At 41.2% G+C, this 19,872-nt stretch overlaps 3 protein-coding genes across 7 annotated transcripts in view; 1 reads left to right on the top strand and 2 right to left on the bottom strand.

The window, feature by feature from the left end:
* Positions 1-2,642, bottom strand: part of LOC121940303 (WT1 interacting protein) — a 31,785-nt gene extending 29,143 nt beyond the window's left edge. Inside the window, exon 1 of the mRNA XM_042483128.1 lies at positions 562-2,642. Coding sequence (XP_042339062.1) covers positions 562-2,056 — 1,495 coding nt within the window. The 5' untranslated portion in view covers positions 2,057-2,642. The remainder of the gene's footprint in view (positions 1-561) is intronic.
* A 697-nt stretch (positions 2,643-3,339) lies between these two features.
* On the bottom strand, positions 3,340-6,741 carry sdr42e1 (short chain dehydrogenase/reductase family 42E, member 1). Of its 3 annotated transcripts, none has more exons than XM_042482861.1 (3): positions 6,689-6,741; positions 5,451-5,527; positions 3,340-4,857 (listed from the first exon to the last, which is right to left on the bottom strand). In XM_042482861.1, the coding sequence occupies exons 2-3, from the start codon at positions 5,510-5,512 to the stop codon at positions 3,759-3,761; spliced, it is 1,161 nt and encodes a 386-aa protein (XP_042338795.1). In that variant the 5' UTR covers positions 5,513-5,527; positions 6,689-6,741; the 3' UTR covers positions 3,340-3,758. The 3 variants fall into 3 exon arrangements, with proteins under 3 accessions (XP_042338795.1, XP_042338745.1, XP_042338690.1); XM_042482811.1 differs by lacking the exon at positions 6,689-6,741 and adding an exon at positions 5,639-5,995; XM_042482756.1 differs by lacking the exon at positions 6,689-6,741 and adding an exon at positions 5,855-5,995.
* Positions 6,625-18,580, top strand: LOC121940038 (arylamine N-acetyltransferase, pineal gland isozyme NAT-10-like). Of its 3 annotated transcripts, XM_042483043.1 has the most exons (3): positions 6,625-6,693; positions 13,614-13,792; positions 17,547-18,580. In XM_042483043.1, exon 3 carries the CDS (start codon positions 17,552-17,554, stop codon positions 18,422-18,424), a length of 873 nt encoding a protein of 290 aa, XP_042338977.1. In that variant the 5' UTR covers positions 6,625-6,693; positions 13,614-13,792; positions 17,547-17,551; the 3' UTR covers positions 18,425-18,580. The 3 variants fall into 3 exon arrangements, with proteins under 3 accessions (XP_042338977.1, XP_042338876.1, XP_042338928.1); XM_042482942.1 differs by lacking the exon at positions 13,614-13,792 and having other exon boundaries at positions 6,627-6,693; XM_042482994.1 differs by lacking the exons at positions 6,625-6,693; positions 13,614-13,792 and adding an exon at positions 16,707-17,018.
* Positions 18,581-19,872: the final 1,292 nt, after the last annotated feature.

Genomic DNA, 19,872 nt, shown 5'->3' with positions numbered 1-19,872 from the left:
GAGCTGAAAGTGAGTAGTTTGGCAAACTTGTGTTATCACATAAAACCTACTGTAACAGATCCAGTTAAAATCCTACAGTAAAGCCACATTCATCATGTTGAACTATATGATCTATCCTAGGACATCCAGTATCAACCATCTCATGCTATCTTGTCAGGAAGGGGGCTTAAAAAAAGAGTATTGCCATTTTTAAAAATGGTGTATGTAGGTATAAATATTTCTGCATACTGGAGTCCCTAAACAGTTTTGAATTGCATGGATTGGATATGACTGCAAAACAGTCAACAGCCTTATACTCTTTACATTATTTCAATTCTGCACACAATTTGACCAATACCTGATTAATGTAACCCTCAAGATTGAATCAACGTGTTAATATGTTAAAACACATGTGCTGTGTTGCTTATAAATCAAGAAATAACACTAAATTGTTAGTGGTTGTGGATGAGGGGCCCACTTTGGAAAATGTAGTCCCCTTGCTTGTAATTCCTTATGGCTGGCCTGCTTGGAAGTTTGGGGGAAAAAAGCAAAAAAAGAAGAGTTTTAATTAATGTTACCTACCAAAGTATTCCTTTTTCATGTGCATCTCTAACTCCTTTTCCAGCTCCAAGGTGAGCGCCTCCAGCCGCTTCTCGGCCTGGCTCGGTCCACTCTCCCGGCTGGGGGTCACCTGGTAAGGTAGCTTAAACCTCTGACTCGAGGCAGCTGTTTTTGAGGACATCCCATAACTAAACGATGATGGCGACCCAGCGGTCATCTCCACAGTCCCTCCCGTCTGGGCTGCCTGCTGCTGGGGCTCTGGCACAGCCGAGAGCCCCTGCAGGTGGATGCGATTTTGGATCCCGTTGGAGTCTCCAAACTCCTGCAGCAGCGTGTCCTCGTGCAAACTGCTGCCCAGCATGGATGACCTGGGTGAGGGCAGCTGCAGCTCCGGATAGGTGCTCATAGACCCCCTGGAGCTGCGGGAGCTTCTGGAGCTGTGACTGGAAATGCTGGAGCGGGGACTGACCACGCAGTTTGCGGTGGTCCCCGGTCTCGCGCTCCCGTCCTGGCTGCAGATGCTGGACCGAGGACTCGCCAGTGGCGCTGCGTGTAAAATCGCCCCCTCCAGATCATGGTTGACCACGGGCCCGTACCGAGAGTCAGAGTAACTGGACCTGGGGCTGGTGGTGAAGGAGTACTGGCTCGCCGTGCTCGACCTGGGGCTGGCGTGCCTCTGGTCGTAGCCCATGCTGATGCCGCTGGTTCGGTTGCTGCTGGGCTTGCTGCAGCAGTCACAGCTGTTGAGGCTGGCCCGCGGGCTGGAGTGTTTACTCGTGTCGCTGGCGGTGCTTGCATAGCTGGATCTGGGACTGAGGACACTGTTGCCCTCACAGTGAACTAAACTAGACCTGGGGCTCGTGTACCTGTCCTGGCCCGGCACCACTAAACTAGTGCGCGGGCTGCTGATGCTCGACCTCGGGCTGGCATGCTTGTCCTGAGAGGACAGGGAGGATGCTAAGCTGGACCGGGGACTGGTGGCGTTGTATCTCCCGTCGTGGCTGCTGGTGATGCACACACTGTTGCACCTGTTGCCGGGCAGGGGCACCGGCTTGTTGAGAGGCACGCCGTCGAAGGCGGAGCCGGTGCTGTACCTGTGGCCCTGCACCTCCAGAGAGTACCTCCTGTGCCTCTCGGAAGCGCCCGTGTAGCACGGCAGAGCCACTTCGGATTTGGTGCAGCAGCCCTCCTCAGTGTAAACTGCGTCTCTTTGAGGGGCACAAAAATCCACAGGAACGGTCCGGTTGCAGTTTACAGGGCGCACCGGAGCCGCGTTGTACACTTTATTCCCAGACGTGAAATTCTCCACTGTGTGATGCTGCTGGTGGAGCACAGAGGTACCATTTATTGGCTTACTTTTATGCTCTGCTACAGCCGGAGCCGAAAAGTCTAAATCGGGGTTAATCACCAAGTCTCTCCTCGCATTGTACATCCCGTCCTTGTAGGCATCATACAAGGAAAGATCCTCCATCAATTTACTGGCCCGGAGTCCCAAATCTTCCTGGTAGTGCTCCATGTTGTTGCTCCCGAGGCGAGAAACAAGTTGAGAGTGTGCTCCGCTCCGCGAGCCAAACTAGCGAGCGCCGCGGAGCACTAATTGCATTTCACATGGAAATCAAAACAAAACGCCGCGATACAGCCGTCGCTCATTTACAGAAAACCACCGACGTACTCAGAAACCTCCACCGTGTGCCGCATCGTCTTCTTCTGCTTTGCCCCCTTCGCCGAAAACCCAAACTCTTTCTAACAGTTTTAGCCGACAGGGATACGTTTGTCAACTTCAGTTTTTGTTAAGTTGAAAGGTCTTTACAGTCAATGGCGCGCTGCGCGGAGGAATTTCCCCTTGTTGGTTTTTCCTCTAGTTTCGCTTACGGGCACCGTGCTAGATGTCAAAGTAGCATGGATAATCACATACGCCACAAATATCCGTCGTATATAAGTCTAAATTCACCAAGCGCCGGAAAATCTGAATAAAACGCCCTTTTATACAAGGGACTCGTTTGCGTAAAAGGAATGCGGGGATGAAGACGGGATGCGCTGCGCCTCTCTGGAATGTGGTTAATGCTGCAGAGAAACAATGATTGCGACCAACTCAGCAAGGGGCTGCCGGCTCTGAAAAGAGCATAGTTTAGAGAGAAGGGGACGTCTGCATTCATCCCAGGCGGACTAAAATACCACACAAAGCACGCCTCACCTGGTCCGACTCATTTTACACCAGGAATAAGCTGCAGTGAGTTGGTACTATGGAGGGCAAAGCTATTAAAAACTCAAGTTTATTCACCTTATGTGAGTCTGATGTTGTAAAGACGAAGATAGTCTCTGGTTGCCCTAACCTAAATTTTATATGATCCATTTTAGGAAAATGTCCATTTATTATAGCTAAGTATATGTTCTTATAGGAATATGAAAGGATGTAGGAACAGTATGAGATTGGCAAAAAAAAAAAAAAGATTAAAGAAAAGTGAATGATTATTCTGAGTTTATATAAGGCTTCACAAAATATATTTTTATTTTTGTGAAACAAACTGAATTCGAAGTATATGAGTCATTTGAAAAGGGAAAACAATGTTATCTATATTTATATTCATATATAACTCTGTGTTTGGTGTGATATTACAGCACCATTGTGATACATATATGCCAGCATGCTAAAGTAGATAAGCTGTAAACCACGCTTAATGCACAGGGTCCTGATACATGAAGACTACTCACCTTTTTAAAACAAAACATTACCTTGACATTGAACCTTGAATCCTGGTAAAAAAAAAAACACACAAAAAAAACATCTGGATTAAAAAGATTTATTCGTTACAGTTTTAAAAAACATTCCTTTGAATTTTATTAGATTGCTTTTCATAAAACAGCATTAAAACATGTCTGTATGAGGTTACTTTCAATCTTTGTCCCCAGGGATGTTCTTTTAAAAGGTAGGTGTTATGAAAAAAGAGGTAGAATTTGACATATATATCTCTGACTGCGACACCAGTCATAGAATGTAAAATTAAGACAATAAGCTACAAATATGATCCTTTTCACATGTGATGGGTGTTACAGTATAAAAAGGTGTTTTTGTAGCACCTGCCAGCATTGACTGGTTGCGTAATCAAACGTGTCCATGGACGTTGTCATACTAAGACTTGTAAACAACCTGGTTATGAGCCAATTTTGATGCGGCATTTTACAAAATGCCTGAGTGATATTTCTGCTTTAGCTGCTCATCAACTGCCAACAAATGGAAGAAAAGAGAGAACCACGGCAACAAAAGCAGAGACTAACAGGATGTCTAGTAGCAACCGAGTGAGGAAGGAGCTGTTTGATTTTTTCCCATGGCCTCTGCTTCTGAACCATTGAACAACCTCATCCAGGGTGTACTCCTGAGGCTCATAGCTGAGCTCTGCCTTAGCCTTTGCCATGCTGAAGTAATGCGTCACACCAGTCTTGTACACCTCTGTGCGTGTCAGCAGTGGTTGGAAGTTACAGAAGGGCCCGATGAGGTGGTGAATCATCTCTGTGAGAAAGGCTACAAAGTAGATGAGAGTGATAGGAAGGCGCAGTTTGGGGAAAGGATAGCCCAGGCCCTCCACCAGAGGTCTGAAGAATTCAAAATTGTTCACAGGCCTGCCGTCTGAGATAAAGTAGGCCTGGCCGGCAGAACGGTGCTGCTTCTCTGAGGTCAGAGCCTCGGCAGCGAGCTCGTGTGCTGACACCAGGTTGTCCACATGGACAAACTCCACCAGGCTGCTGGGTTTACCGTAAACAAACTTGAAAATCCCCTTCTCTATGTAGCCAACTATCCTGGGCAGGTGCCTCTGCTCACCAGGCCCGTAGATTCCTGCCGGTCGCAGTGCACAGCTTCTCAGCACCCCTGAGCCGTCCTTCAGTGCTGTGCCGTTAGCTTTCAGTACCGCCATCTCCGCCAGCGACTTGGTTCTGGAGTAGTGGTCAGGGTGCAGATGGAGAGGTAGATAAGGGAGGCTTTCATCCCCGTTTTCTATCACTTGGCCTCCGAACACCACATTGAAGGTGCTGGTGTAAACAAGCCTGGACACCCCGAGCTCAATGCAGGCCTGCAGGACGTTCTGTGTGCCTTGAACATTCACCGCCTCAATCAGATGTCGGTCCAGCTGCTCCCTGCCAGACATGCCATAGGAGGCGATGTGGTATACACAGTCCACACCGGCGATAGCCCTTTCCACTTGTGCATACTCACGTATATCTCCTTGAACAAACACAACGCCCTCAGGCACTTCTTGCTTTGAAGGGACTGTGTCAAACAGAATGATATTGGCTCCTTTTTTATGCAGGGAGCATGCCAGGCTACAGAGGGAAACAAGTTATTAAATATAAATTAATCTCTGCATGAAACTCACAAGAAGTCCTGAAAATTCAATTATTCAGCTACTGTGTGTTTAGTGCAGTTATATGTTGCATTGTCTTTCTTGTATCTTCTTCTTTGTATCAAATTATATACCATGTGCAACTATGTGCATGGTTTGACTTGTGTGTCTAATTTTTTTAAATCTTTTTATTTCAACTTGATATCATTATGCTGTGTCTTTGTTTTGACCTGCCCAGGGACTGCAGATGCAAATGAGCTCTAAACTATAATCTGGCATGATGCATCAAATGATAAAATGTATGTATTAAACTGCACATTGTCCCTTTTAAATAAAGAAACAAATAAATTTGTGAAACTATGACATAAAACTACATTCATTTCATATATTGGTATTTCTGAATCGGCTGTGGCGGTCACAGAGCCAGTGTAGCTGAGATAAGTGGTGAGATAACGCCACCTTGTTGTGGTGAAGCAGACTGACAGCGCAGATTAACTAAAATCATGACAAGAGTTTACTGACTGTCAATGTGTACTTCATATCTTTGAGTAATAAATATGAAATTGCTCTTACCGATGACCAAAATAGCCACATCCCCCAGTTATCAAAAACGTCTCTGTGCGTGTATTTTCCATTGCAGGAGGGCGAATCTGTAAGTACGTACAAAAAAAAGTGAATTAGATTTTAAATGAAAAATTAATACAAAGAAAAGACAATAAATGACAAAATTCTGCTGTCATAAACCAATAAGTTGACGTTACCTAACAGTCTGTAGGCTACTTCACCGACCTTGTACTTGTGTAATTACACCTTTTATGTAATAAATGCATACACGTTACCCAGCACACTGACGCTCCGTGGAGGACTATTCACAAAGCCAAACTATGCTACTAAGAAGCGTCAATGCTGCGACATGCACAGACAGCAGCCAAGCTCAACCACAGCCTGAACTGTAACTATTTACGTTTACTACTCACTGTCGGCACCGACCTCAACATAGGGTGCAAAAATGAGGGAAATAGCTGTTTGATATCAATCATTCAAAACTCCGCTGTACTGGTTAGCGAGAGCACCGGCGTGCACTTCCGTGATCAGTGCTGAACGTACTTTCGTTACGTAAGTTACGCAAAAGCCTTTCCACAACTTCATGTGTGTGCGTGCTGAGAGCGTCCTAAAAGTTCAATTCTCAAAACAGCCCGAGCAGCTGCGTCAAGTGTTTGGTGATAACACAGGAAGTACGACGACATTCACACAGTGACATAATCATTAGTCGGTGATTTTCTCTGAAAATCGTCCAGTCGCAAATTATAATTAGCCTGTACAGTTGAATTGTCGAAAAGGCGTTTGATATTATACTATTGATCCTGGAACTCCCATTTCATGCATTTTAATATCTGTGTTCGCCAATGATGCTTTTATTTTGAAAGTTTGAATCGGATGTCTTACATAAAACTTTCGTGTGAATATCGTGCCTTAAAAATAAAAGTGGAGATCGTTTAAGAAAAAATGCATACGTGTATTACATTTTTTTTCTTTTTTGTAATTAAATCAACATCCTCATAAACGAACACTCTTAATACTAATTGGTAATAACATAAATGTCATTGTATGCGTCATTTTTATCTGCAAATACGATGTACAGACATACAGGCATGATGAATGCATACATTTTATGTTCTCCCCACCTACTTTTAACGACAGTGAAATTATAATATTGATGAGTTCAGTGGTTTGCTGCCGTAGCATTGAAAGGAAAAAATGAAACGAAACGATGGCTGGAGGACCGGCTCCGATTCTCGTCGGCTTTCTACCTCAGGTAGGAGTTTTCTTAACAGTTTTGACACGTTTTTCCAAGTCGGATATGTTGTCTTCGTTGGCGCTGACTCTTTGTTAAACCAGCGCGACCAGAGTTGCCAGGGAGCCCTGTATCGTGTTTAGGCTCACTTGAAATTGATACAATTTTAAATGGAAGCGCGAAAGTTTATCGCCTCTCAGCTGTTGAATGGCTTCACAGATGGCTTGGTTGGAAGTCATTGTGGAGAACACGATCACTATCACTTCATCGGTAAAAGCACGTTCAGCTTTTTAAGATACCTAATTTGGTTGTATAGTAGACACGGATGAAAAGATCACAGGATTAGAGTTTCAAGGTCCAAGCAATGTAGTTTATATGGCAGACTGAGGCTTCAACAGACGCTCACACCATCACCCATGCGGTCATCGTTTTAATAATAATAACCATCATAATAAGAATAATCAGTGAAGACAACACAGTATTAGTTAATTTTAAAATATTTATTAACATAAAAACGTGTCACCATTGCAACAGTCAGTCAGTGAGTGACTCAATTTAGTAGAGACTCTAGCATTACCATGACCGATGTTTTCTGTGGGCAGGCTGATCTGAAACTTTAATCATGTCTTTTCAGTGTCATATAACAATGAATTTTTTTGTCTAATTTAAATTATTTTTTTTATAACGGTAACGCCACTCGTCGTTTTACCCTTAAAGATAACATAACAAATATTTAAACTATGTTGTTATTTATTTATTTATTTTTATCTTGATGGGGAAATTCTTCATCCATTCAGAAAAAAAGTGTTGGCAATGACGTCACATTTGTGTCAATAAAGGTTTTTTTTCCTTCGAATTCGATCGCTTTGAAGTCAGTGCTTTATGACATCAGAATTACGTCATGTACATTCCAAATAGAAGGTTATAAAGGTGGGCAGCAGGGTGTTACTGGAGATTCCAGGTTTATCAACTTGTGTGTCTGAAGTAGTGCAACACTTTCCTCTAGTCTTCTATTGTTTAGCGGCTGTGTCAGAGTTGTTGGTCTTCATTTAGAGAACCCGAGGAGAGTAAATTCCACTTGTGTTTGGAAAATAAGCCTAGCCTATTTAAAACATCTGACTGCAAAAATGTCATCAGGTAGTGAAATTGACACTGAACACTTTCCGATACAGATGCATGATGAGCTCACCAGTAACAGCACCTGTTACAAGGTATTGCGCTTTATCGGAGAGGGAAGTTTTGGCAAGGTTGCTGAGTGTGTCGATTTGAAGACGGCTGAGAAAGTGGCAATGAAGATGGTCACTGGTAGTGCAGATGAACAAACACAATGGGAAGTAGATGTGTTGGAGTTAGTTGGAGCTCGTGACCAAGAGCAAAACAACTTTGTACGATTAATTGAACATTTTGAGTTCAAAGGTGTACATTGCCTGGTCTTAGAGATGTTGGAGGGGAACCTTTTGGATGAGGTTTTTCAGAGGGGCTTGTATTTTAATGAAATTCGCTCAGTGAGCCATCAGCTATTTCAAGCATTGGAAACCCTGAAAGCTGTTGGCATTATTCACGCGGATTTGAAACCTGACAATGTAATGTTTGTCAACTTGAACGATCAGCCCTTCAAGGTGAAGGTGATTGATTTTGGTTTAGCTCTTCCAACACGAGCAGTGCACCTTTTTGGGAGCATTCAGCCTTATGGATTCAGGTCTCCAGAGTCGTTATTGGGCCTCCCCTTGTCCGAAGCAGCTGATATGTGGGGAGTAGGATGCATCATGGCATTCGTTTACTTTGGCATTCCTATCTTTCCTCAGTATGGTTCGTATTATATGTTGAGAGAGATGGTGCGTATCCTGGGTCAACCAGACGACCACCTGTTAAATGCTGGCAAGTACACCTGGAAGTACTTCAGCAAGGAGTATGAATCCACAGACACAACACAGTGGAGATGGAGATTGAAGTCGCCGCAAGAGTATGAGGAGGCAACAGGTGACATTTATAGTGAACAGCCACCACAGTGGATCCCCTTGGAAAGGAGTTTGGAGTGGGAGGTATTAAAATCCATCCAGCAATGGAAGGATGTTGAGTTGGAAGATGGAATGGCATTTTTAAGCCTCCTAAAACAGTGTCTCCATTGGGATGCTGAAAAGAGGATCACCCCCGGGGAAGCCCTAAAACATAGTTTTGTAACAATGGCTCACCTGGTTAGAAACGACAACAGATCCTATATAGATGATGCCGTTAGCCTCATGACTGTTTGCCACCTGGGTCCTTTAAATGTTGAGATAAAGGAAGAGGAGGATGTTTTTCCGGGTTTTTTCAACTTACTCTGGAGGATTAGACCTGACCTTTGCGATGCCTATGTAGAGGGACCTCCAGTGACCACAGACCTTCCTGATGAAGACGACAACAACCCTGCTGCTCTCACCCAAGAGGAGTCTGCTGCTGCTAGCAATTTTGACAATACAGGTACTGATTGTGTGCCAGCTGTCAGCGAAACTAATGACAGTGGAGCCCCAGCTGTTGCTGGCTCAACTGATGGAGCTTTAGCTGTCGTTTCTTTAGCTGCTGCAACCAAAGCTGACCACAGAGGTTCTGATTGTCTGCCAATTGTCAGTAACACCTATGATGATGGTGTTTTAGCTACAGCTGGCTCAAGTGATGGAGCTTCAGGCGCCATTTCTTCAAATGACGGAACTGCTACAGTCACAAAGGAGAAGTGTGCCCTAACTGCCAATAATACCGATGATGGCAGAGTTTCAGCTCCTTATTGCTCAACTGATGGAGCTGCGGCATCCATTTCTTTAAATAATGAAGCCGCAGCTGCCAGTACGCCTAGTGATGTGGAGGGTCCCAAGAAAAAGAAAAAGAATCGGTTTCTTAGGGCCCTCAAATTCTTTCACAAAGGTAAGATCAGACAGAAGATTTCCAGTCAGGAAAATTCAAAAGGACCTTCAACTACCTTGAACCTTCATGGTGGTGGCAGAGACACTGCTGCGCCCACTACAGTAGAGTCGGCTGCTTCTACTGATTATAACAATTCAGGCGCTAATTTTGACAGTTCCACTGATGATGATGGAGCATCAGCTCCTTCATGCTCAACTGGAGCTGCAGCCTCCATTTCTTCAAATGATGAAGCTGCAGCTGCTGTTAGACCTGTTGGTGTCGATGATGTCAAGAAGGAAAAGAAGAATCTCTTTCGTAGGGCCCTCAAATTTTTCCGCAAAAGGCAGACCAGACCAACAACCTCGGACCTTCATAATGGTGTCAGAGACACTGCTGCTCTCGCTCAAGGAGATTCAGCTGCGGTGACCAGCTATGAAAATACGGACGCCTATTTGGTCCGTACGCCCAGGGGAGCTTCAGCTGCTTTGTGCTCAGCTGATGGAGCCACAGCCTCCACTACTTTAAATGACGAAGCTGCAGCTGCCTTGACACCTGTTGATGCGGTAGATGTCAAAAAGAAAAAGACAAATGTATTTCAGAGGACCTTCAAAACCTTCCGCAGAGTATTTTAGGTCTCTAAATACTGAAATAACTAATCCATAAGGAAAGCGCGCAAGGGGTGCAGTGATTAGCACTGTTGCCTCACAGCATAAAGGGGTGGCGTTTACTTAGTCTTGAAATTTACGTGCACACAGAACAGCATGCATTGCGTAAAAAGCATCTTCACCAGAGAGCATTTTTGCTCCATGTACACAAATGATGTCTGCAAGCACGGAGCCATGACTCCTCTACGGAGCATCTAGCGGTGATGATAGCCTTGACTGTCATTTGTTTACAGGCTAGTTGACTTTGCCCTGGGAGACAGCAGACCGTGTGCACTGAAGAAATGCTCTCTCGCTTAGATGCTTGTTCGCTCGTGCATACTGTTCCTTGTGCACACTGGTTTTGGGACTAATCAAACGCCATAGTTTTAGACCTTTTTTGTAAATGGAGTTTGCATGTTCTCCTTGTGTTATTTTGGGTTTTCTCCGGGTGCTCCGGTTTCCTCCCAGTCTCAAGACATGCCTTCTTTTTTTAAAAAAAAAAACTATTTTTTGTGCGCGCCGGTTTTTAAGACCAATTTCACGACACAGTTTTAGACCTTTTTTTGTGAATGGAGTTTGCATGTTCTCCTTGTGCCATTTTGGGTTTTCTCCGGGTGCTCCGGTTTCCTCCCAGTCTCAAGACATGCCTTCTTTTTTTAAAAAAAAAAAATATTTTTTGTGCGCGCCGGTTTTTAAGACCAATTTCACGACACAGTTTTAGACCTTTTTTTGTGAATGGAGTTTGCATGTTCTCCTTGTGCCATTTTGGGTTTTCTCCGGTGCTCCGGTTTCCTCCCATTCTAAAGACATGCGTATTTGGTTGATGAGTAGAAAATAAAATTAAAAATACTTAAATAAATCTAGGTTTGAATCTATGTGAGAGCCTTGTAAAACACTAATCTGGACTTGATGTGACCTTTATGTTTCCTTTATTAAGCAATATGATGATAACTGTGTGCAACTTTGTTGCTATAAATATTGTTATAATTACAGATTTAAATTTAAGTTATATTTTTCAGCACCTTTCCTTATCCTTTTTAATTGTTCTATTTCTGTTTGTTTTCTTTTTTTTCACACTAATTTTCAGGCAATTTTCTTGTACTTTTATTAATTATGCATTTTTTGGGTCATTTCTTCTTTCATTGTTTATTGCCTGCTTCCCATGTTTTTGAAATTATTGCAGTACTTAAGAGTATTAGACTTATCAGAAATACTAGAATTCTTTTCTTTTTTTCTCCACACTAATTTTCAGGTAGTTTTTCTTGTACTTTTTTTTTTTTTACTAATTTTGCTAATTTGTTGGTAATTTATTCTTTTATTTATTATTGCTTTCACATTTTTTTTAAAAATTATAGTGGGGTTATAGCTATAATTATCATAATTACAGATGTATATTTATTTTAGTTATATTTTAAGCACCTTTTCCAGGTCATTTGCTTTATTTTTAACTCTTCCTTTTTTTCTCTTTTTTTCTTTTTTCCTCATCAGTTATTTTCAGGTAATTTTCTTCTGCTTTTTACTTAAACTGTGCTAATTTGGGAGTAATTTCTTCTTTTATTGCTGATTGCCTTGTTCCCATTTTTAAATCATTTCCATAATTATCATAATTATATACTTATGTGCAGAATACTGTCATTTTACTTGGTATATCAAATGTGGAAAATGATTGCAGAAATATGGGCCTTTATTGGCAACTTAACCCTTTTAAACCTCACATCTCATAGATGCAAGGCTATCCAAAAACAGTGCACACGAGGAAAAAGGTGACGCCAGCACACTTACTCCATGCCACACAAGTTTATTCAAATCTTAAATACCCTTGTGTGGCATATGAGTGTGCAGACGTTACATTTTTACCTCAAGAAGGTTATGAGGAAAAAAAGAAGAAATGACCCAAAAATTAGCAAGAAATTAGTGATGAGTACAAGAAAATCCCCTAAAAATTAGTTTAAAGAAACAAAAAGACTAAAGCAGAGTAAAGAAAGCAAATACACTAGGAAATGATGTTTAAAAGTGCCCAAAAAAGATCATTTTGTAACTTAATTTAGAATTGATGTTTCATTTGATTTCATTAATTTAAAAACATATTAAAACAACGACTTTACATTTCAAGAAAAAGAGACGTGCCAGGGAAACCCAGAAAACCCTCAAGGGCTTGACAATTGAGTCAGTGCATACGGTCTCTTAACATTGACAAGGAAAAACAATTATAAAATTGTTTAAAAATATATACATAACATATAGGCTGTGATAAAAAATATTATTAAGAAAGGACAGGAAGACTAGGGCAGATAAAATTACATAAAGAAAAAGAAGAAGAGATTAAAAAAACATCATTTTGGGCAATTGTTGGAGGATATTTTTCACAGATTTTTTTAAAATGATGAAGGAAAAAGTCTAACCAGGTGATGAGGAAATGAATTCCATATCTTGGAACCTCCATATGTGATACTACTGTCAATTGCTGTTATGAAAGAAGGATAGAAGTGTTTTATTTAAAGATTAATATATTTATAAAGATAATGATGAATATTTAGTAAGCCAAGTTTTTTGAAACTGAGGTAAAGCATGACTTCTTGGACCTGAGGAGGCAATGATTCTCACCGCTTGTTTTTTCAACTGGAAAAAAGGTTGCAGTTTAGTCTATTGAGTACTGGCCCAGGTTGAAAATGATAATTATACCTATAGTATTTTCCTTGTTCTTTTCCTGAGACATTTTTCCCTCGCTTTTGTAAAATGATTTTGTTAATCTTCTAATTTCTTGCAAATTGTGGGACATTTCTTGCTGAGCTGCTCATCGTCTTTTTCCATGTTTTTTGGCATAAATTTCAGCAAGTTGCTCAGAGCTCACTGTTTGAAATAATTGTGAAAGGCGTCTAAAAGGAGCACAAGAAAGTGATGTCACTCCACCAAAAGACAAGCCAAAGGTCTTCTGTCACAAATTTCAAGATTCCATCATCAGGTTTCTCAGCCTTTTAGAAAACTCCTTTAAGAGTCACGAAAGACTTAATGCAGCTGTTCACAGGCTGAGAAGCACTTTTAAATTTTAAAATCCAAAGAACGACCCTTCTATCGCTAGCTGAAACCCCACAGGAAACTGAGGTACAATCTTATCAGATGATATGGTGACCTTGATAGCAAATAGTTGTGAAATGTACGTCATGTTTCTTTTTGAGTTGTTTGAGTATGTCGAAGAGGTTGAGTTGGCAATCCCAAGTTTTGAAGACCACCAGGAAGCCTGTGGCAGTGACTGTGTGTTGGACCTGACAGAGACCTGAACAGAGTCAGCCCTGGAGACTGTGCTGTCAGATTCATCAGAGCTGGTGCAACAATGCTTTTACCACCAGGGTAATGAAAAAAAAAAAAAAATCCTTGCAACTTATTTGAGCAGTGATAAAGTTTTGTGACTCCTCTCTGTAGGAGCTCAGATTGTGGGCATCAACGGCCACTATGACTCAGAGTCCTGTGTGAGGACTGCGAAGATGATGAAGAAAGCAGTGGAGGGAGCCGGGCTGAAGGCTCACTACATGACCCAGTCGGCTTACCACACTCCTGACTGTGGCAACGGCCATAACATCAATGAACTGAGTTCCCTTTCTGTAAGTATTCACCAGTGATACTCGTCACTGGCCCATGCGTTCAATCTGGCCCCTGAAAGGGAGCAAGGTGGCCCCCAAACCATTTTTTAAATTCACAATAATAAGAAAGCTATTCACACTGGGAATTGTTTTGCCACGGTGACCTGATGCAGCAGAAGGAGCCCACCTCCCAGACACAGCTGAGGGTTCTCTTTGACAAGGCCGACAAATGCCACTGAGCTCCCTCTGAGGTTTGATAAGAAGCCAAGAGATGGCGTCACCACACAGTCCATTAAGTTTACATACCGAAAATGTTGAACTGCTAAAGTTCTTTCTGTCTTTTTAGGACCATTTTACTGTATGTGCAAAACAGATGTCCTGTGCTGCCACTTTAAATCAGCTTTCTAGCCTTAACAGCCAGTGTGACTGTTAAAAGATCACAACCATGGGACCTCTGAAATTAATGTGGCTGCAAAAACTGCAGCTGTAAATGCACATGAAGTAATGCTTTAACACTCTAAAAGTGCCTGAAGTTGTCTTAGTATCTTAGTAAAGAATTGAATTTTGTGTAGAAGTAAACTTCTAATTAGCAGCATGTTTTTTTGTCATTTGATAAGAAGGTAGATGTATTAGTCATTTTTTAACAAACAATATTACATTTTTCCTTGATCCTGCTACATCTTTGAGGTTGAAGGATTAGCTGATTAAAATCAGCAACTCCTATTAAGATTCCATCCGGTTGCTTGGGCAAGTTGCTGCTGATGGCATTGTTCAATTCTTGCAGTGCATTTTTTGAATTTGCTTCAGAGTCTTGGGTACTTATGATTTCCAACAAGGTCTGCCCATCCAGTGCAATAGCTTGAACTGCGAAGATGTGCAGAGCAGTCCCCGATCCCCGTCGCTGAGTGATCCCCAATCACATCTAATCCACTTTACTCTCTTGCAACCAGGCATTAGCCAGAAAAAGGCTTGGTAGAAGTCAGTCTTCCCCTGATGCTGGCTCTCCGCCCTCTCTTCATCCCGCACTTTCGGTTTTGTTTTCTCCCCTCTTGACTGAATGGCCGCTTGGCGTATGCCGTTGGTGGGGACCCTTTCGCAGTATGCTGCATTCAGTCCAAACCTCACAAGAGCTTCTCTATTGACGGACATCAAAGTGATAATGTTGATAAAATTGTAGATAAAGATACACTTTTTGCAAATTAATTTGGAATAAGGGAAACATTTTACAATTTTGCTGAAATAGAAAAATCCCAAACAAAACGTTTGAATGCAACAAGAGCTGTTGCTGCCTTCACCTGTTTCCTCTGCAACACTGTATTTACAAGTTACAAGCACATGAATGGCCCTCCAAAACTGTAATTAGGAGTTGGAAATTTCAATGATACCGATGAACTATGTTGTGTGACGTTTCAGGCCAGCAAAAATGGCGAAAAGCAAGATAATAGAACTGCTTTAATCAAGCTATTTGACCACATTTTAGTGAATTTTATCCATTTGTAAATTAAGTGAGAGAGTGATTTTTTCCTTTAATGTGCTTGACCATGCCCATTCTTCTACTGTGCGAAGGTTGGGATGCAACCAATGTCTAGTGATGTTTTTCTTAGCTGTGGTTATCATTATTTTAGGAATTGGGAGTTTTTTAAATTACCTTACAACTTGTTCATCCATTGATGATGAAAAGTAATTCATGAGCAACATGTAAAAAGTTACATACAGTACTTTTAATATTTGGTTTGTAGGTGCATGTAGGAGCAGTCCTGTCAGTCCTGAAGGTCAAAGTGATGTACATACATTGGTTCATTTTAACAAACGTCTTCAGTCATTTACTTTACTTACATTTTCCACGGTAACGCAGCGCTCCTGTCTTGTTCTCTGGATTGTGAGAAGAGAGACCTAAGTAGTACTGCTGCTGCCAACTAGTGGATAAAACACATACTAACAGATATTGGAGACAATCTGATATTAGGAGATACTACATTATATTGTTAGCTTTTTAATTAATTGTGGTTTTATGAGATCCTTAAACAAGGTCATCCAGGCACTCCAAAAATGTAGAGAATGACTATATTAGCCCTTATTGGCTTGATTTTTTTTCAAAAAGAGGACAAAGAAATTACCCCAAAATTAGCAAGACAAAACAAAACAAAAAGAACAGAAAATTGCCTGAAAACCAGTGAAAAAATTCCCCAAAACAGAAAAAAGTAGGAAAATAAAAATAAACTAAAAACAAACAAGGAAATGACACCCCCCCCCCCAAAAAAGGAAAAAGAACATAAAAAACATTTTTTTTTAAATCAAGTGTTAACTCCTTTTTGGTTCTTAAATTTTACATGGTGAGAAAGACACATATGTTTCTATTCCCAGTCCTCCTCCAGCAGGACTGCCAGGACGCACTGACCCAACTAAACAAACGCAAAACTGAAGCAACGGGGACACAATTTTTAAAATATTTTAGGTTAGCTTTTGGTGCAGTTCTATGGTGGTTTTATACAATTTAGAAGTCTCTCTTTCCTCACTTGCATTTGATCAGCAAATCCTGGAAGCTATTGAAGAAAAATGCCGATTTTTACATACAAATATTCATATAAAATATGAGGAGTATAAAAATGCAGTGAAAAGAGGTGTGTCCTGACCAGCAAGTGTAGTAATATCATCCAACACTGATTTTGACTCTGTGGGACACATGGCCTGGAAGCTATTGATCAGAAATGCAGATTTTTCCCAAAAAATATTCATATAAAATATGAGGAGTATTAAAATGCAATAAAAAGAGGTGTGTCTTGACCAGCCAGTGTAGTAATATGATCCAACACTGGCTTTGAGTCATTAGGTCACATGACCTGGAAGCTGTCAAAATATTGAAAATAACATTGACCTTGTGTCAAAGTAATTTGTTGATGGTCCCTAAATGAAAACCCTGTGTTGCGGAGGAGAACTCGCGCCCTGTATTGCCAACAGCAGTTTAAAGCGACGCTGCTGGATCGGGAGCCAGTGTATCCAACCTAAAACTAACTTCACCGCGGAGACGCACACTCGTGTACCTGCACTTTATTTTAATTATTTGCCATGGGATCTAAAGTTAGCTTAGTTATTAAAAAAAAAAAACAACCTGCGATGAACTTTGTAACGTGTTGTTAGATACCGCCCCTACCGACGACACGTGACTCTAACAACTGCAAGGAAGTGATACTATCACCCTAAACTGCAACAACAACAACAACGCTAAGCTTAACGGTACAGTCTGAAGGTAAGAGTATTTTAGAAGCTTTTACAGATGACTCGACTCAAGTAGGATAAGTGAATTTAGGGGTGCAATAAACTATTGTGGGACATGCTGCCTTGATGTGATGTAGATTTCAGTTTTGTTTTCATATGTTATTTATCTGCCTGCAGCTCGTAAAATAGAAGTGCAACATTAGTCATGTTGCACTTCTTCCTTCTTAAATTTTTTTCATCAAATACATGGACAACTAACTCAAATCTAAAGTTAAGTAGGCCTACTGCTCATACACATCAATGAACGTAGACTACTAAATAACAAGGGAAAGTTCATTTAAATATGCCCATGTAGAACATTTTTTAGATGCATTTATAAAACATGAGGCATTAAGATAACAAATATGACTTTGCCTTCCCGAACTTCAATGGGAATCATCTTTTGCTACTCTATGAAGTATTTAAACATTAGCTAATTGCTTTATAGATATAGTAGCCTGTGCCTTCAGTGGCTCATTAAAAAGTGATATAAAGTCATGCAATGTCTTGTATTTTACAGGCAATATGAATTTGGAGGAATACTTTAAAAGAATTGGTTTCCATGGCTCATATGATAAACTGGACCTTGCAACACTGAAGTTGATCCACAAACAGCACATCATGTCAATTCCATTTGAAAACCTCAGCATCCACTGTGGAGAGAGGATCATCCTGGACCTTGAGGTCATTTTCAATAAGATAGTGAGGAGCCACCGCGGGGGCTGGTGCCTTGAGAACAACTCCCTGTTTGGCTGGGTGCTGAGAGAAATGGGTTACGACACTACGACACTGGGCGCCAGGGTTTTCTCCAGCACTAGTAACGATTTCTTACCCACCGAAACTCATCTGATCAACAAGGTCGGCATTGATGGAAAGGCTTATATAACAGATGTAAGCTTTGGGGTGTCTTCCCAAATATGGGAGCCCCTGGAGCTCGTCTCTGGAAAGGACCAACCTCAGGCAGCAGGTGTCTTTGGCCTTATAGACAGGGGGGACATCTGGGTGCTGGAGAAAACTGGAAGAAAGCAGGTGGTACTCAATCCAGATTTTGCAAAATCAAGTCTGGTGAGCACGAAGGAAACAAAGCAGATCTACAGCTTCACCTTGGTGCCTCGGGAGGTCGACCATTTCTTTGAAACAAACCACACACTCCAGACAGATCCTACTTCACTGTTCACCAATAAGTCCATCTGCTCTTTGCAAACTCCAGCAGGATTCAGAGCTCTTGTGGGCTGGACCTACAGTGAGGTCACCTACAAACTCGAGGAAGGTGTTGATGTCTTAGACATGAGAGACATAACAGATGATGAGATAGAGCAAATTCTGAGGGAAAAGTTTGACACAAAGCTGCAGAACAAACTGCAGCCTGCAAACAACAAAGCATGCTACACAATCTAAAAAATTGGACATATTCGGTTTTCTAATTGACCTGAAATGACGTCACAGCCTGTTTTCATTTAATGATGATCAACCAGTAAAAAATGATGAAACTGCTTTTTACATTTATTTTTAAAAATGGAAACCATGCAATTGTATTGCAGCTGAGAAAAGTAGTAGAATGGACAACATGTTTTGATTTATGTGTAAGAGCAAAATATCCTGATCAATGCAAAAAGCAAATATGCTGTTCTTAAGTATCGCTAACCAAAGAAAAGTTATTTTCAATCCTAGAAAATCTACACTGTTTTTTGCCATTATTTTATGCTTTTGTACCCTTCCTATACCAATATAATCTGCTAAGATTCAAATGGTAGTTTATCCAGTTATAGGTAATGATAATGTCAACTGTTATGCCAAGATATTCCAGATTCTCATCTTTACTGTGCACTTAAAGTTTATGCTCATCAGGTTTTGTATATTTTTCTTCTGAATTATGGCTGAGCCTGTAATTTTATAAGTGAGTTGGAGTAGAAAGAGAACACTTTGATGATCCTCTCAAAGAGAAGGAGTAGACTGTTGAAAGAAATTGGTTTGTTTACATAATCAATGCCCACTGCGTTCATTTGACTCACAGTATACTTGTACAACCTATGTATGTTCATTTTAATCGTCAGATAATATAAAGCAGAGATTATCAGAAAGTAAGTTAACAAAGAAAGTAAGAAGATCATCTTGATCTGTGCATACCAGATGTAAGAGTAAAAACAGGTAAAAAGTTAAAACCAAGCCAAGCAAAGGTACAGGTCGGTAAGAGTTTCAGTTATATAATGTAATTTCCTTGTGTTGATATATCCGGGTTACACTGTTAAGTACTGTAATGGCACAACGTCCAGTTATTAAATTCATAACCAATCAAACACTCTCTGTGACTTCCATGTTTTAATTATTGGCCAATTAGGAACATCCCAACTCATTGGGAGGATTGCAGCTTGACATGCAGTGTTTGCATCATGAATCCACGCTCTTCATATTTACAGATGTGTTTTAGGCTCGTCTGCCCAATCTGAAAAATATAACCCTTTGTTCTTAAAAAATAGTTTCGTACTTAGGTGTCTCTGTTCGACTTTTACAAAACTATTTCTTAAAAGTGAGCCACAAAAGTACTGTGTGAATAATAAGTTGTCTGTGTTGTTATTGTTGTAGGAATATTATCATGTCACAGAGGTACTTAACTCTGTCTTAAGCAAAGACTGAACACAGTCACACAGGAAACTGGCTCCCTTGTTCTTGGCGGTGAACAGCGAGGAGTGACTGGAATGAGCAGGCCAGGTTTATCAACCCCCTGAGAGGCCAGGCTGGTTTACCGTGTAAACCAAAGCAGCTAACTGCCTGGTGGCCCCAGACCCCCGCGGGCCTCAACAGCCCAAGGATTCCCAGGATTCAGAGCTCTTATTGGCTGGACCTAC

The sequence above is a fragment of the Plectropomus leopardus genome, chromosome 1 (genome assembly GCF_008729295.1).
Source record: "Plectropomus leopardus isolate mb chromosome 1, YSFRI_Pleo_2.0, whole genome shotgun sequence".
NCBI lineage: Eukaryota > Metazoa > Chordata > Actinopteri > Perciformes > Serranidae > Plectropomus > Plectropomus leopardus.
This window is presented reverse-complemented; position numbering and strand designations above follow the sequence as displayed.

Bases quoted from the DNA above. Each gene is read 5' to 3' on its own strand.
- sdr42e1 (XM_042482756.1), bottom strand. From the start codon at position 5,917: ATGATTGATATCAAACAGCTATTTCCCTCATTTTTGCACCCTATGTTG. The intron at 5,528-5,854 runs GTGAGTAGTAAA...ACGTACTTACAG, and splicing joins TGTTGAGGTCGGTGCCGACA to ATTCGCCCTCCTGCAATGGA. The intron at 4,858-5,450 runs GTAAGAGCAATT...TTCCCTCTGTAG, and splicing joins TGTGGCTATTTTGGTCATCG to CCTGGCATGCTCCCTGCATA.
- LOC121940038 (XM_042482942.1), top strand. From the start codon at position 6,636: ATGAAACGAAACGATGGCTGGAGGACCGGCTCCGATTCTCGTCGGCTT. The intron at 6,694-17,546 runs GTAGGAGTTTTC...TGTATTTTACAG, and splicing joins TCGTCGGCTTTCTACCTCAG to GCAATATGAATTTGGAGGAA.